Source organism: Plecotus auritus (genome assembly GCF_963455305.1).
Source record: "Plecotus auritus genome assembly, chromosome: 14".
Taxonomy (NCBI): Eukaryota; Metazoa; Chordata; class Mammalia; order Chiroptera; family Vespertilionidae; genus Plecotus; species Plecotus auritus.
This window is the reverse complement of record NC_137780.1, coordinates 815,001-831,327: the sequence shown is the minus strand read 5'-3', so window position 1 is coordinate 831,327 and position 16,327 is coordinate 815,001. Positions and strand designations below refer to the sequence as shown.

At 62.4% G+C, this 16,327-nt stretch overlaps 2 protein-coding genes across 2 annotated transcripts in view; one reads left to right on the top strand and one right to left on the bottom strand.

The window, feature by feature from the left end:
* The window catches only part of PHLDA3 (pleckstrin homology like domain family A member 3), a 120,985-nt gene that overhangs the window by 37,994 nt on the left and 66,664 nt on the right, over nt 1-16,327 (bottom strand). The gene's annotated exons all lie outside the window — the stretch shown is intronic.
* The window catches only part of PKP1 (plakophilin 1), a gene marked incomplete at its 5' end in the record, with an annotated part of 32,151 nt that overhangs the window by 3,160 nt on the left and 12,664 nt on the right, over nt 1-16,327 (top strand). The window contains 3 exons of the mRNA XM_080651026.1: nt 4,368-4,471; nt 12,735-13,126; nt 15,639-15,783. Of these exons, the coding sequence (XP_080507152.1) occupies nt 4,368-4,471; nt 12,735-13,126; nt 15,639-15,783 (641 nt within the window). The remainder of the gene's footprint in view (nt 1-4,367; nt 4,472-12,734; nt 13,127-15,638; nt 15,784-16,327) is intronic.

Here is a 16,327-nt window from a genome sequence, read left to right as displayed (position 1 = left end):
GCAGAGCCCAGAGCTGGGCGGGGTCACCTCCGGGAGGGGCCGTGTTAACCGCGGGGAGAGCGCTTGGCGGGGAAGGAGAGAGGCGGTGCAGGTGGGGTGGGTGTGCCGCCCTGGGGAGCTTGGGGGTGAAGGGTGAGTCACCTCTGCTAAGGCTCGCCTGTCCCCACGGGAGAAAGAATCCATGTGCCCTAACAAGGCAGCAAGCTTCTGCAAGCTTGGCGGCTCCCAGGATGCAGGGGCGGGGCCTCCCCAGGGGCCGGTTTCTGATTGGCTGGGACCAGGTGCAGGGTGTGGGCAGAGCAGCTGAGGCACTAGGAAGGCACCGCGCCCCCTGAGACACTTGCTGTTGGATCTGGGGTTCTGGGGGGGGGGGCGGGGCGGGCAGGGGCAGCCAGGTTCCCCAAGAAGCGCCACCCTTTGCCAGGGGCGTGTCCGCCCATCTGGAGAGACAGGGGGATGGGGATGGTCACCTAGGAAGTGGGGTGATTCCCTGACCAGCCAGCAGGGGGCCTGGCTGAGCCAAGTTCAAGGACCCTGGCCCCAGGCTGCCTTCATGAGGCCTTGGGGCCTTCCCTGGGAGGGCTGGGCAGGGCCACCACCCTCACCGTGCCCCATACAGAGAAGACAGTCGGCCCCGGGTGACGGGATCGGGGTGAGGTAATCAAGGAGGGCTTCGTGGAGGCGAGCTCTAGAGAAGTTGGGGACCAGGCGGAGAGGTGAGAGCGGTCACACCTGGCCCCCCCTTCGTCTTATGGAGAAGCCCCATGTCCTGGCTGTTGAACCCCGACCCCTCAGGCTCAGGAAGGGGAAGAGCCGCTTTCCGTTGTGGGAGCAGCTGTCAGTGCCAACAGAGCTCACCTCCCGCCTGTGCCCTCTGACCCCCAGGCTCACGGCGAGGTGTGAGCCCAGGTGTGCACGGCTCTGGCCTCCTCCCTGCCTCACAGCCTCGGGCCCAGGCACAGCCACCTTCTGCCGAGAAGCGGTGCTGGCCGGCGTGACGGCAGCCCCGTTCCCACCAAGGAAGCCGAGCCAAGCATCGTACGGTGGGAGTCTGGTGTCTACGCCCACATTCATTTTTTTTAAAATATATTTTATTGATTTTTTACAGAGAGGAAGGGAGAGGGAGAGAGAGTTAGAAACATTGATGAGAGAGAAACATCCATCAGCTGCCTCCTGCACACCCCCTACTGGGGATGTGCCTGCAACCAAGGTACATGCCCTTGACCGGAACCGAACGCAGGACCCTTGAGTCCGCAGGCTGACGCTCTATCCACTGAGCCAAACCGGTTAGGGCCCAAATTCATTTTTTTAATATATTTTTATTGATCTCAGAGAGGAAGGGAGAGGGAGAGAGAGATAGAAACACCAATGATGGGAGAGCATCATGGATCGGCTGCCTCCTGTACGCGCCCCACACTGGGGATCGAGCCCGCAACCCGGTGCCCTGGCCGGGAATCGAACCGTGACCTCCTGGTTCCTAGGTCATCGCTCCACCGCTGAGCCACACCGGCCCGGCTGACCCCCAAACTCAGGAGCCCTAGGCCTTAGCCCAGCCGTGGGCAAACTACGGCCCGCGGGCCAGATCCGGCTGTTCTATCCAGTTCTCTTGCTCTCCCCTCCGCTCCTTTACTTTGAATTTATATTAGTTCACACAAACACTCCATCCATGCTTTTGTTCCAGCCCTCCGGTCCAGTTTAAGAACCCATGGTGGCCCTCGAGTCAAAAAGTTTGCCCACCCCTGCCTTAGCCCAACCGGAAGTGAGCGTTACATGCCCACCCCTGTCACTCCTGGACAGGGGGACTGGCATTCCAGGGGTGGCCTTGTCCCCCCCCCACTCGCACACCCGCCTCCACGGCAGAGAACGCCCGCCAGCCGCAGGAGAAGAACGTGAGAGGGAGGCGGGCAGGCGCTGCTGCTGCGAGGGAGGGATGCTCCCCGGATGGCGGAGGGTGGGGGGGGGGGTGACCTCACCGCTGACAGGTCCGTCTGGAGACGGGGCGGAGGCCGTGGGAGCCTGGCTCCCCGCGGGAGGCCTCCTGGGGCCGCGGGACTGTCTGTCACCACCCAGAGTTTTTCCACCCGAGAGCCGCTGGCTGACCCACGCCTGCCCTTTGGTGAGAACTCTCGGCGTGTGGGCCACAGCCAAGTGCATCAGGCTGCCAAGCCTTGGGAGGGAGTCAGGTGCCGGATGGAGGGAGGCGATGGAACGGGCGTGCGCCTGGCCGCACGCAGCCCCTCCAGGGCCCCTCCTGACAGAGGCCTCCTTTTTTTTTGGGGGGGGGGGGGCGGGGAAGGAGAGAAGAGAGCAGATTCTGGAGAAAGGGGGGCACAGAGCCACTCGCACTCAGCAAGGAGCTCGGAGTGAGTCGGGACCCCCAGGACGAGCCTGTGGAGTCAGGGAGAGGAGGGCTTGGGGGGGGGGGGGGCGGAGGCCGGCAGCCAGGAGGCTGTGGGTCGCGTAGGTGAGGGCACCTCTTCCGTGTGCTGAACCCCGGCCCTGGAGAGGAGAAGCCGGCGTCCCTGGAGGCCAGCGGGCACGTGTCACTGTAATCACCCAACCTCGGGCCCCGGAGCCGTGTGGGCCTTGGGGTGCACAGAGGTCACCCCTGTTTACGGAGGAGGAAGCTGAGGCCCAAAGGCCGGAGCCCAATCAACGTGAAGGCCTCCCGGCTCCCGGGGCCACAGCCGGTGACACGAACGGCCAGTGGATCATCGGTGATCGGGGAACGGGGTCAGGGGTCAGTGCCCTGGCCTCTGGGGGGGGGAAGCAGGGGAGCAGGTGGCATTGCACAGAGGAGGTGGCACCAGGCAGAGACACGTGATACCTTTTTTTAAAATTTTTTTTGTTTATGGATGTCAGAGAGGAAGGGAGAGAGAGAGAGAGAGAGAGAGAGAGAGAGAGAGAGAGAAACATCCATGATGAGAGAGGATCATGGACCGGCTGCCTCCTGCACGCCCCCTACTGGGGATCGAGCCCACAACCCGGGCCTGTGCCCTGATGGGAATCGAACCCTGACCTCCCGGTTCATAGGTCAATGCTCAACCCTTGAGCCACGCCGGCCAGGCCACCTGCCACCTTCTAGGGCTGTTCCTCCTACTCCCGCCCATGGTGCAATTCCCCCTCCCCGCCCCCCACAAGAGGCTTGGGATCTGAGTGGGGGTGGCAGGTGGGGTTGGGGCTCACGTAGCAGGTGAGCCTCCAGCAAACCCCTCCCCCTAGACAGAGCCTCCGAGGCTGCCACCCGGCCGACGCCTGAGGAAGACGGGGTGCTCACCCCCCCCCCCCCCAGGAGGCTCTCAGAGGCCCCCTGAGACCGTCACTGAACTACCCGTGGGCCCATTCTTGCTCTGGATGTCGGGGTCACAGGCGCCCCTCGCTCGGCAGTGTTGGGAGCGGGACACCTCCGGGCAGGATGCGACTTGGGCACAGAAGGCAGAGGAGGCAGAGGTGGCCGTGGGTCGGTCAGGACAGGCCTCCTGCAGGGAGGACACCTTGAACTTGGCTCTGAACTGGTGAGGCCCAGGGTCAAGGCCGAGGGTCAAGGCCGAGGAGAAACAGCAGACAAGGCGTGGGAGCGAGGTCCCGGCCTGGCGCTGTGAGCCTGTCTCAAGGACCGTAGGGGCTGTCCTTGAGTTCCCCCCCCTCAGCCCCCGCCATCTGGTGAAGGGAAGAGGAGAGAAGGGGACCCCCCACCCCGGAACCCCAACCCCAAAGCCATTTGCTGCTAATAACCCCAACCACCCCGTCACCCAAGAAGCCTGTCATTGTGGGGCTCGGGGCTCGGAAAACAGTAATTAATCCTCACGGGGGCCTTTGAGGCTGACAGCCACCCCGCTTCTCCAGCCAGAGATGCAGGAAGGGGCGGGAGGTCCCCCCGTGGGGCCGGGCTGAGGGCGGAGCCAGCGTCCTCTCCCCAAGTGGACTCCAACCTGCAGAGGCTGCTCTGCGGCCTTGACCTTGAGCTCCGGCCCCCGGCATGTCCCTCTCCCGCGGGTCCCCCCCGAGCCGCAAGCTCATCTTTGTGGGGCGCGGGGTCGTCGTGATTCCCTGGAATGGGACGGCGCTGCTCCAGGGCCCCCCGGGCCAGCTCCTGGCCTGTAGGTGTCAGCCGACGCCACCCGGAGAGCCCCAGGGGCCCCAGGGAGGGGTCGCCCCGAGACTCTCTGTCCCAGTTGTTGTCTGCAGGGCCGGCCTTGGCCCTGGCGCAGGAGGAGGGGGAGGAGGGAGACAGCACAGGCCGGTCTGGTCCCTGTCTCTCCTCCGAGGCTCAGACCTGGCTCCCTCCGATCCAGGCGACGCCCGGCAAGGGGGGTGGGTGAGGAGCCTGGAAGGTCACACAGCCCTAACCCCTGCCTTTCCCCCAGGTTCCATGTATGACGGCCTGGCTGACAATTACAACTACGGGACCACCAACCGGAGCAGCTACTACACCAAGCTGCAGGCGGGCAGCGGCGCGTGGGGCTACCCGGTAAGGAGCTGGGTGCTCGGGGGCACCCGAGTGTCTGGGGGGGGGGGGTCTAGGGTGCAGGGAACCGCACCGATGCTGAGCGGCGGGACCCCCCAACTCTGAGGAGGGCCCTTGGCGCATCTCCTGTGTGGGCTGATGGGATATTTCTGAGTGTCTCCAATGAGAGCGATTCTTCAAAAGCATCAGAAAATATCTTTTTTTTTTAATCCTCACCCAAGGATATTTTTCCATCTTTTTTTTTTTTTAGAAAGAGGGGAAGGGAAGGAGGGAGGGAGACACATGGATGGGTTGCCTCCTGCACAGACCCCAACCAGGGCTGGGGATCGAACCCGCAACCCAGGTACATGCCCTTGACCGGGAATCGAACCCGTGACCCTTCGGTACCTGGGCCGGCGCTCTAACCACCGCGCCACACCAGCCACGGCCGTGGGTGGCTCTTCATCCCCCTGTTGTTGGGGCTCATTGGATATTTCCGAATGTCTCCCGATGAGAAGCATTCTCTAGAAGCACCGACCAAAGGTCACTTTTTAAAGTCCGCTTTGCTGTGTCCGATCGGGTCACGTGGCGGATGTGAGCTCGCCGCGTTTCCATCTGTGGTTGGAGTGAGACGTTAAGATTTTGCTGTTGTTCCACGGACGCGGGGAGAGTTGCTTTTGGACCCCTTCCTCCCGGCCGATGGCCGCCTTTCTACGTGACACCCAGGGCGTCTCCCAGCCCCGCCCCCCTCCCCCCCCAATTCTACGGCTCCCCTTGATTTTGTCGGTTTCAACAAGTCTGTACTGTTATTGGAAAACTCTTTTTCGGGGCCCTCGAAGCATCGTGCGGGCGGGAGTGGAGGCTGCTTTCCGTGGGGGGCTGGGGCGCCGTCTTCGAGGGGCTCTTTGCTCAGGGATGTCCCCCCCACCGGTTGCCGGGGTCCTGGGCAGGGGAGACAGACGGTGGGTGGTTTATGAGCCAGATGTCCTCTTGTTGTCGGCGTGATTCCTTCCTCCTTAGGTTCTTGTTGGGGCTCATTTAGGAGGCCTTGTGTTTGGTGTGTGTTTGTTTTTTTAAATATATTTTATTGATTTTTCACAGAGAGGAAGGGAGAGGGAGAGAGAGTCAGAAACATCGATGAGAGAGAAACATCCATCAGCTGCCTCCTGCACACCTCCTACTGGGGATGTGCCCGCCACCAAGGTACATGCCCTTGACCGGAATCGAACCCGGGACCTTTCAGTCCGTAGGCCGACGCTCTATCCACTGAGCCACACCGGTCAGGGCTTTTTCTGATTCTTAAAATGTCACTTGATACCCTTCGGTGCAACATGAGTCCAGGTGACAGACCCCTAAGGGGGTGACGGGTCAGGCCCAGGTGTGAATCCAGGGCTTTGACAGAGTGGCGGCCAGCCAGACCTCGCTCCTGCAGGTGGGGTCGGCGAGCGCCAGGAGGGCAGGGCGCTGGGTGGGACCCGCAGGCGAGATGAACAATCTCGCTGATGCTGACGATGCAGATGGTACAAGGAGGCTCCGTCCTGCTCTGGGACTCCAGATAAACCTCCCAACGCCTCTGGGTGCCTGTCCTCTCATCTGGGAAACGGGGGCGGGGCCCCCTGTGAGCCAACGTCACTCACTGGTTGATACATTGTTGCATCAGCTCTGCATGTAACCGGCTTGGTTACAAGCATGAAACTTTGTAACCAGGCGCCGTCAAACATCGCCACTTGGCCCACCGAGAGCATTGACTCCAACTCGCTGGCTCCCCATGCGTCCCCCCCTCCCCCCTGTTTTCTGACCACCAGGGAAAACCCCTTCTCTTTCCCGCACCCCAAGGCCCACCCTCCTGCCCCTCCTTCCTTGGCAGGGCCTCAGACATGACTCACGCCAGGGCACCTGCCGGGGCACGTCCTGTCTCCTCTCAGCTCAGCGGAGGCTCTGGGAACAGCACGGAGCTGCGTGCACACGGGGCTTTGGCAGAGGGGAGGGCCAAGGAGGCGGAAAGGGAATAATGCCTATTGGAGCCAGGCCTGCAGGCAGATGAGTGAGGGTTGGGCAAGGGCGGGGTGGGGGGGGGGCAGGGAGAAGGAGAGCAGGGGGAAAGGTAACAGAGGTTGGGGCCCAGCTGGTCCCCTGCCTGGGGACTTCCCGGCCCAGATAGGCCACGCACAGGGGTCGTGTGACCCCACCCCCACCCCTCCATAGGAGAGAGAGAGAGAGAGAGAGAGAGGCAGACCTCCCTTTCTCTTTGCAGAGAGCAAAATGTGGGCCCATCTAACAATTACCTGACTTAGCGTGCGCACACTCACACGCACACACACAGACACACACGTGCGCACACACACACACGCCCAGGCTGACCTCCCCGGCTCACCCCCCCCTCAGCTCACAATGCCCTTTCCAGATGTGCCAGTGGGTCCTCGGGAAGCGAGGAGCCACAGGGTCCCTTCTCCCCTCTCCCCCTCCCCCCCCCCCCCCCCCCCGCAGGCCTGGCTCCGACTCCCAGAGCGAGCGAGGGAAGGATGGGTATGTGTGCCAACTCTGCGTCCCCGTGCCAGCCCCGTGACTCACTGCCACCCGGCCCCGGGAGATAGGAGGGTCCCAGGAGGGCTCAGGCGCTCCCCCAACAAGAAGAGACAGCAACCCACTTGCTAAGGGACAGAATGTGCCTGAGAGCGAGGAGTGGGGAGCTGGCAGGGACAGGCTGCGCCCAGGCCCCGCACCCACCCCACCCCACCCTCACCCCCACCCAGAAAGCACAGCCGGCCCCCAGGCCCCCAGCCTGTTCTCACCAACACCGAGACACCCGGCTGAGCCTGAGACACTCCCTGCATTTAAAATGCGGCAGCTTTGTCTGGGGTGTCCCCCAGGGAGGAGCCCCCTCTGTAAGCTCTGCTGCCCAGGGCCCGGGCTCAGTGGGAGGGGCTCCCATTTGTCTCCGAGGCCTGAGGTCCCTCCCCCAGGCTGAGGGGGTGGGTGAGGCCTGGGCACCGGGTTCCCCGTCCCTGCCCAGGTGACCCCTGCCCTCAGACGCATCCTCCGCTCAGACCAGCTCCTTGCAGCCCTGACATCCCATAGCCTGTGTCCTTGCTCAGAGAAGTCAGAGACGATAGCCCTGGCCGGTGTTGCTCAGTGGTTAGAGCGCCGGCCTGCGGACCGAAGGGTCCCGGGTTCGATTCCGGTCAAGGGCACGGACCTCGGTTGCAGGCTCCTCTCCGGCCTGGGCCCTGGTCGGGACGCGTGCAGGAGGCAACCCATCGATGTGTTTCTCTCCCGTGGATGTTTCCCTCTGTCTTTCCCTCTCTCTCTCCCACGCTCCCTAAAATATCCTGGGGTGAGGATGAACACATAAAAAAAATAGAAAAGAAATGGTGGTGGGACGGGAGGACCCCCCAAGTCTTGCTCCGCCCCAGCCCAGCGCAGGGCCCCGCCCTGCTCCTGGCCACAGGGGAGTGGTGCTCAGGAAGAGACAGAGACCCCACCCCCCTCCTCACCCGACTCCCCAACGCCAAAGTCCCACCTTTGGTGACTCAGGCCATGGCTCCCACGCTGCCTCCTTCTGCTGAGCAAACAGGCTCCCTGCCCCCCACCCCCAGCGCCCAGCCCTGGGCCTCGAGCGCCCCCTCCCAGCAGCCCTTGCTGAGAAAGGGCCTGTGTTCTCCAGATCCCTGGGGGAGGGTGGGGCAGAGCTGCCCGCCACCTGCAAGGTCCCCCCGCCATCGGTGACTGCCCAGCCCTGACCCCAATCCCAGGAGGGTCCCCGAGGCGCTGAGGGGGGTCAGCAGACAGGCCCCCTCTCGCGAGAGCCCTCCCCGGGCCTGAGGGGCACGAGCCCCCCCCCCCCCCCCGCCCCGTCACGGAGTGGCACTGTGTGCAGGGCTCCCACGGGAAGGGTGATGGAGATGGTCTGCCCAGTGTCTGCTGGGTGTGCCAGCAGGGAGGAGCAGGGCGCGCCCCCGGAGAGCCGGTTGGGCCGGCCTCACCCGGCTGGTTTCACGCGGGCTCATCACTGGGGACCGACGGGCCTTTTCATCCCGGCCGGCCCGGCATGTCCCTGGCTCCCAAGGGCACAGGAGGCTCCTGGACCCCCACAGCTGGGCCCCCCATCACCTGGCTCGCCCCCAGGGAGAACGCCCCGCCCCCCAGCAGTTCACGGAGCGGCCTGAGGCGCCCTGGTGCCCACGGTGGCCCAGGGCACCCCGTGCCAACCTGCAGCTGAGTCTCCACCGGGTACAGATCCCCTCCCATCGATGTTCCTCTCTGTCTTTCCCTCTCGCTCCCGTGCTCTCTACATTCAATGGAAGGATTTCCCCGGAAAAGAAAGAAAGAAATGCAGGCATGGAGAGGAGGATGGCAGGAGGCGGGGGGGGGGGGGGGGGGGTCGTCCGAGCAGAAGCAGGGACTCCTGGACGGGCTGGTGTCAGGGGGCTGCCCGGGCCGTGGGCTGAAGGGAGGGGTGCAGCCAGATGTGTGTTGTGTCCCCGGCAGAGACACGGCGGGCTCCCGGGCGGACCAGGACAAGGGCTAATGACGCTTTGTCTGAGGGAGGTCAAGGTTGGCACCACCCAGCAGGCGCCAGGCCTGCGGACAGGGCGAGGCTGGCGGGAGGGAGGCCCCGGATCTGGGCCGTGGAGAACCCATGGGCCGGGCTCAGCCTGGGCACGGGAGTGGAACGGAGGCGTCGGAAGAGTCCTCAGATGGGGGGACACGAGAAGCCACCCTGTCCTTCCCACACGGTGGTCCCTGTCCCGTCCGATGCCTCGGGTGCTGAGTGGGGGGGGGCTCGGACCAGAGGGCAGGGGGGCTGTGCTCAGCCCTGTGAGGCCCCGAGCTGACCGAGCCCTGCTTGGCTTCGGTCTGGTCACCACGTAGAACTCTCCCCTCGTCTACAAAATGGGGGGGTGGCCTCTGGGAACCCCCTGACTCAGGAGGGTAAGGGAGCCTGTCCGGTGTGGCTCAGTGGCTGAGCAGCGACCTAGGAACCAGGAGGTCGAGGTTTGATTCCCCATCAGGGCACATGCCCGGGTCGTGGGCTCCATCCCCAGGGTGGGGCGTGCAGGAGGCGGCTGAGCCATGATCCTCTGTCATCACTGATGTTTCTGTCTCTCTCTCCCTCTCCCTTCCTCTCTGACATCAGTAACATTATATATTTTTTAAAAAGGAAGAAAGAAGGAAAAGAGACTCTCCCTCTCCCTTCCTCTCTGACATCAGTAACATTATATATTTTTTAAAAAGAAAGAAGGAAAAGGAAGAGAGACCCCGGGCTGGGGAGCGCCCAGTGGGGGTAAGGGCGGGAGGAGGGCAGAAGCTGGGTGAGCCTCAGCGCCCCGTCATTAGCAGAAAAAGGGGCAGCCCCGGGCCTGGGCTGGAGAGACCCTGGGGTCCCCCCTTGGAGGACAGACAGGCGGAGTGTTGCCTCCTCAAGAGCTCCATGGTCTCCCAGGTGGAGGTACGCCTCCCGGGCGCCCCCTGCTGTCCAGCCGAGTCCTCTCTGTGACTGAGGGGTCGGCTCCGCCCCCAGGAAGTCAGGTTCGCGCCTTTGGAATGCTCTGATCATCCCAGCAGCTGCTGGAGGTTCCCAGGGAGGCTGGAGAGACCCAGACAAGGGGGCTGTATTCAGAGGAGGACTGAGGCAGCAGATCGCTATCTGTGTGTGTGTGTGTGTGGGGGGGGGGGGCCTGGGAGCCAGCTCTCCTATCTGCTGGGCGCGGGCGTCCCCCCAGTTGGAATGGAGGGGGCATCCTTGTTCGTCATGGTGACTGAAAGGCACTCCTGGCTTTCGGGGCCCCGGGGGCTGCCAGGCTCACGTCCCTGCACAGAAGGGGAATTGTCCTCCCGGATGCCAGCCGCGCCCACGCCATTCCTCCCGGTGCCAGCTGGCTGGGCCACATGCCTCTGCTTTTATGAATCGATGAGGCCTTATCTGTGGCCATGGGGGGAGGCCCCCAGTGCGGACCCCTGGCCCGGGCTGTCCTGGCTTCGGGGTTCACCCCCCTTTTGTGCCAACCTGGCGGCCCCTCTGGGGACGGGGCGGAGGGGGGGGGGGAGAGCTTTGGCTGTCAAACCTTCAGCTGGGTCCTGGGGGCGGCCGGCCTGTCCCATGGTGAGCGTCAGCGGGACACACGGATGTGCTTCACGGACATTCGCTCACCGGGTTCTCCGGGCACAGTTACTGTCCCGCCGGCTTTACAGACGAGGAAACTGAGGCTCATGGGTTTAAGTGACTTGCCCGAGGCTGCCCACCGGGCCAGGGGGTGCAGGCATAGGTGGGCCCAGAAGGTCTGGTTCCAGAGCTCTCCCCCTCCCCTCCGCTGCCCATGTCTCAGCCCAGTGAGCCCCAGGGATGTGCCTGGAGCCCATGGTGGCGTGGCTCCGGGGTTGAGGGTCGACCTCTGAACCAGGAGGTCATGGTTTGATTCCCAGGTTTCCGGCTCCATCACCAGTAGGGGGCGGGCAGGAGGCAGCTGATGGATGTTTCTCTCTATCTCTCCCTCTCTCCCCCTTCCTCTCTGAAATCAATAAAATTATATTTTTAAAGAGAGAGAGAGAGAGAGAGAGAGGAGAACAGTCACAGGCTCTAGCTGGGACACAGGCCATCTATGCAGGGCGGGCTGGGCCACCCCAGACAATACCGCCCACCTGCCCCAGGGACACGGGAGCTGGGGTGGGGTTTCCAGAAACGGGCGAGGCTGCTGGAATGTGCCTGATGATGGGAGGCTGGGAAGTGCAGTCCACAGGGGTGTCCCTCCTGCCCCCTAGGGGACCCACCAGTACCCCTCCCCATGGGCCAGGCCACCCCTGCTCCTCCCCAGCCAGGAAAGCAGAGCCCCAGAGACCGTGAGGCTCCCTCCGGCGGCGGGGGGGCGGGCTGGGGGCGCTGGGTCTGCCCCAGGATGAGCGCCAGGCTCCCCGTCAGGTGACAGATGACGACGGGGCGTGTCCTGTAGGGAGAACAAGGCCCTCCTGTCCCCCTTCCATTTAAGGCTGCCGGGTTGGGAGTCACTGGCTTTCCCTGGGAGAGTGGAGGTGAGGGGGCGGGGCCTAACTGCATAGTTGGCGGGGGCGGGGCCTAGCTGCATAGTTGGCGTGTTACCTGCAAGGTGTGCCATCCGTCCGTCCGTCCGTCCGGGCGCTCACCACACTGCCCCCTCCCCTGCCCCCTTCCCCCTGCCCGTTCCTGCTCACTTCCCTCCCAACACCCACACTCCAGCTCCCCGAGGGCAGGAGGGTTTGACCCAGTGTGGGGAGAAGCCCGCCCCTGCCCGGCCGCACAGCTGGGTGTGTGGGTGGCGTTGGTGAGCGCCATTGCCAAGGCCCAGGGGGTGGGGGCACCGTGGGCTCCAGGCACAGCCCTCAGGCTCCTGGGCTGAGACCTGGGCGGTGGGGGAGGCGCTGGACCAGTGGGCAGCCTGGGGCCCGGTACTCTCCCACCCTGGCTTCCTGCTCTGAGGCTCTCCCTGCAGAGAGGGAGGGACAGGGACTCCCCGGCCTGTGTGGCCACATATGGTGTGTGAGACGGAATTACCCAGTTGCCTGACCTCCCCCCCCCACCCCACACACACATACACACACACTCTCACATAGTCACACACATTCACACACAGGACACTCTCACACTCTCACACACACTTTTTTTTTTTAATATATTTTATTGATTTTTTTACAGAGAGGAAGAGAGAGGGATAGAGAGTTAGAAACACCGATGAGAGAGAAACATCGATCAGCTGCCTCCTGCACACCCCACACTGGGGATGTGCCCGCAACCAAGGTACATGCCCAAGGGAATCGAACCCGGGACCCTTCAGTCCGCAGGCCGATGCTCTATCCACCGAGCCAAACCGGTTTCGGCCACACACACACTTTTAAAAAATATATATATATTTTTTGTTGAACTCAAAGAGGAAAGGAGAGGGAGAGAGAGAAAGAAAAACATCCATGATGAGGGAGAATCACTGATCGGCTGCCTCCTGCACGCCCCCTACTGGGGATGGAGCCCACAACCCAGGCATGCGCCCTGATGGGGAATCGAACCCTGACCTCCTGGTTCCTAGATCGACACTCAACCACTGAGCCACCCCAGCCGGACTCTAGTCTATTCTTCAAAATGATGGTCACAGTCTGCTAAACTGATTTCACAATCCATAGTGGGCCACAGCCCCGAGTTTGAGAAATAATATGTCAGACGCTGGGTAAAGGTTCCTGGGCCTCCAAACCTTCTGGGGTTCCGTGAGCATCGCTGTGGGGCCAGGGGACCCTCCGCTGAACCGTTCCCCCTCTCTCGGGCCAGATCTACAATGGGACCCTCAAGCGGGAAGCCGACAACCGGCGCTTCAGTTCCTACAGCCAGATGGAGAACTGGGGCCGCCACTACCCCAGGGGCACCTGCCACACGGGCGCGGGCAGCGACATCTGCTTCCTGCAGAAGATCAAGGCCAGCCGCAGCGAGCCCGACCTCTACTGCGACCCGCGGGGCACCCTGCGCAAGGGCACGCTGGGCGGCAAGGGCCACAAGACCGCCCAGAGCCGCTACAGCTTCTACAGCACCTGCAGCGGCCAGAAGCCCGCCAAGAAGTGCCCCGTGCGCCCGCCCTCCTGCATCTCCAAGCAGGACCCGGTGTACGTCCCGCCCATCTCCTGCAACAAGGACATGTCTTTTGGCCACTCACGGGCCAGCTCCAAGTGAGTGCTGCTGGGAAGGGGCGGGGCCTGGGCTGGGGGCGGGGCCTGTGTCCGAGAGGGGGCGGGAATAGGGTGGGGACTGTGTCCAAGAGGGGGCGGGGCCTGTGTCAGAGAGGGGGCAGGAATAGTGTGGGGCCTGGGTTGGGGGCGGGGCCTGTGTCAGAGAGGGGGTGGGGATAGGGTAGGGCCTAGGCTGAGGGAGTGGCCTGTGTCAGAGAGGGGGCGGGGCCTGTGCCAAAGAGGAGAGGGATGGGGATAGGATGGGGCCTTGGCTGGTGGGGGGACCTGGGCTGGGAGGAGCGTGGTCTGAGCTGGTGAGGGTGGTGTCTGGGTGATGGGCGGCGCTTGGGTGGGGCATGGTCTGCGCTGGGGAGGGGCGGGGCCAGGGAGGCCCAGGATGGAGGACATCCGGTGGCCCCAGAGAGATGCTCAGTTTACCCAGCCTCCTCCAGGGTGAGCCTTTTCCCTCCCCCGGAGGAGCTGTTGCACAGAGGTGAGTGCAAAGTGGCAGGAGCTCTGGTTTCCAGTGGGAAGAGGCCGCACGCAGGACCCAGACCCCACAACCAATGTGCTTTGTATGTAGGCTTTGAAGGGCCACAGGTCATGAGCACAGGGAGGCTGATTAGAGGGGAGCTAGGCCAGTGGTTCTCCACGCGTGTTCCTGGACTAGCAGCAGCAGCATCCCTGGGCGCGGTGAGAAATGCTAACTCCCGGGCCCCGCCCAGATCTGCTGACTCGGAGCCCTGCGGGAGGGGCTGGCACTGAGAGTCCTCAGGAGGCCTGCCCGGGCAGGCGGCGATTCAGTGTAGAGTTTGCGCCCTGGTGGGGAGCAGACCCCGTGAAGGGGCTGGAGAGTCAGGCGCAGCAGAGCCATTAGGTTAAAATATGAAATTGCTGGGTTCGTGGCTCCAAAAGAGGTGGACTGTCAGCCATTTCATGTGGTTCAACCTAACAGTTGCCCTTGGATATCAGCCTGAAGAGTTTGACCTTGACCCTGCAGGCCAGAGAAGCCACTAAATGGGAACCGCACAGTGAACGGGGGTTTAGGGCTGCTGAGCTGGTGACGGTGTGGGATGTGGGATGGAGGACTTGGAGAAGAGAGCCAGTTTTGGGGTCTCTCACCTCAGTCTCCATGAGTGCGGTCACGGTCAGAAGGAAGGCCCTGGGGAAAAAGGAACAGATGTGAGAGTTTTTGAGAATTAGCTAGCCTTGGGAATGGAGGCAGGAGAGATGGATGGATGGATGGATGGATGGGTGGATGGATGGATGGATGGATGGATGGATGGGTGGATGGATGGATGGGTGGATGGGTGGATGGATGGGTGGATGGATGGGTGGATGGATGGATGATGGGTGGATGGATGAATGGATGGATGGATGGATGGATGGATGGGTGGATGGGTGGATGGGTGGATGGATGGGTGGATGGATGAATGGATGGATGGATGGGTGGATGAATTGATGGATGGATGGATGGATGGATGGATGGATGGATGGATAGATAGATGCATGCACGGATGAAGGGAAAGAAGGAAGATAGATGGGTGGATGGCTGGGTGGATGGATGGATGGATGAATTGATGGGTGGATGGATGGATGGATGGGTGGATGGATAGATAGATGCATGCACAGATGAAGGGAAAGAAGGAAGATAGATGGGTGGATGGATGGATGGATGAATTGATGGGTGGATGGATGGATGGATGGGTGGATGGATGTGGATGGGTGGATAGATAGATGTATGCACGGATGAAGGGAAAGAGGGAAGATAGATGGGTGGATGGATGGATGGATGGGTGGATGGGTGGATGGATGGGTGGATGGATGGGTGGATGGATGATGGATGGATGGATAGATAGATGTATGCACGGATGAAGGGAAAGAGGGAAGATAGATGGGTGGATGGATGGATGGATGGGTGGATGGGTGGATGGCTGGGTGGATGGATGGATGAGTGGATGGCTGGGTGGATGGCTGGGTGGATGGATGGATGGATAGATAGATGTATGCACGGATGAAGGGAAAAAGGGAAGACAGATGGATGGATGTGTGGGAGGCCCGGCTCACAGCCATTCCCTTCCAGTTTCCCAGCACCCGGCACAGGTGTGAGGGATGGCAGAGCAGGTGGACAGCTTCCCTTGAGAAAAGGGCAGAGATACCTTCCCACTTGGACATTAGCCCATGTCCAGGTCCTCATCATAGCGAGTGTCCACCCCAGGGTGAGCCTTTTCCCTCCCTCCTCTGATGCACAGAGGTGTTCCCCAGGTGGGCCTTGTTCCCCAGGTGGGCCTTGTTCCCCAGGTGGGCCTTGTTCCCCAGGAGGGCCTTGTTCCCCAGGTGGGCCTTATCCCCAGGAGGCCCTTGTTCCCCAGGTGGGCCTTGTTTCCCAGGCGGGCCTTGCTCTGGCTCCCTGGAGGGCAGGTGAAGCTGTGCCAGGTTGGGTGTGCAAAGATGATGCTCCCACCCCTGCCCCAGGGCCCCTGTAACCCACCCCCACGGCCATGCCTCCCAGGATCTGCAGTGAGGACATCGAGTGCAGCGGGCTGACCATCCCCAAGGCCGTGCAGTACCTGTGCTCCCAGGATGAGAAGTACCAGGCCATCGGGGCCTACTACATCCAGCACACCTGCTTCCAGGACGAATCGGCCAAGCAGCAGGTACCTGGCTGCACACCGCCCCCGCCGCCGTTGGCCTGGGCCGGGCCTGGGTGCCATCGGCCTGCACCTGCACTTACAGATGGGTGGGGGCACTTTCCGTCGGCTATCCTCCCACCCTGCCCAGCTGCCTGGGGCGAGCAGCGTGCTTGGCATTGCCCAAGATCAGAGCTCGGGCAACTTGACCTTCTGTGCAGAGCAAAGCCCTCTGGTTGAGTGGATGTTTCTCATCTGGTCTTCACCACCAAACTCCAGAGGAGGAAATGGGGCTCAGGCAGGAGGGGTGCTCCCCTGAGTGTGTCTACTAAGAGGTAGGGGAGTCAGGGACTGAATCCCCGTCTTTTTTTTCTTTTTTTTAAATATATTTTTATTGACTTCAGAGAGGAAAAGAGAGAGGGAGAGAGAGATAGAAACACCTATGATGAGAGAGAATCATGGATCGGCTGCCTCCTGCACGCCACCCCCCCCCCCCCCGCCCCCGGCTAAGGATCAAGCCCGCAACCGGGGCATGTCCCCTGACCAGGAATCGAACCGTGGAACCGTGACC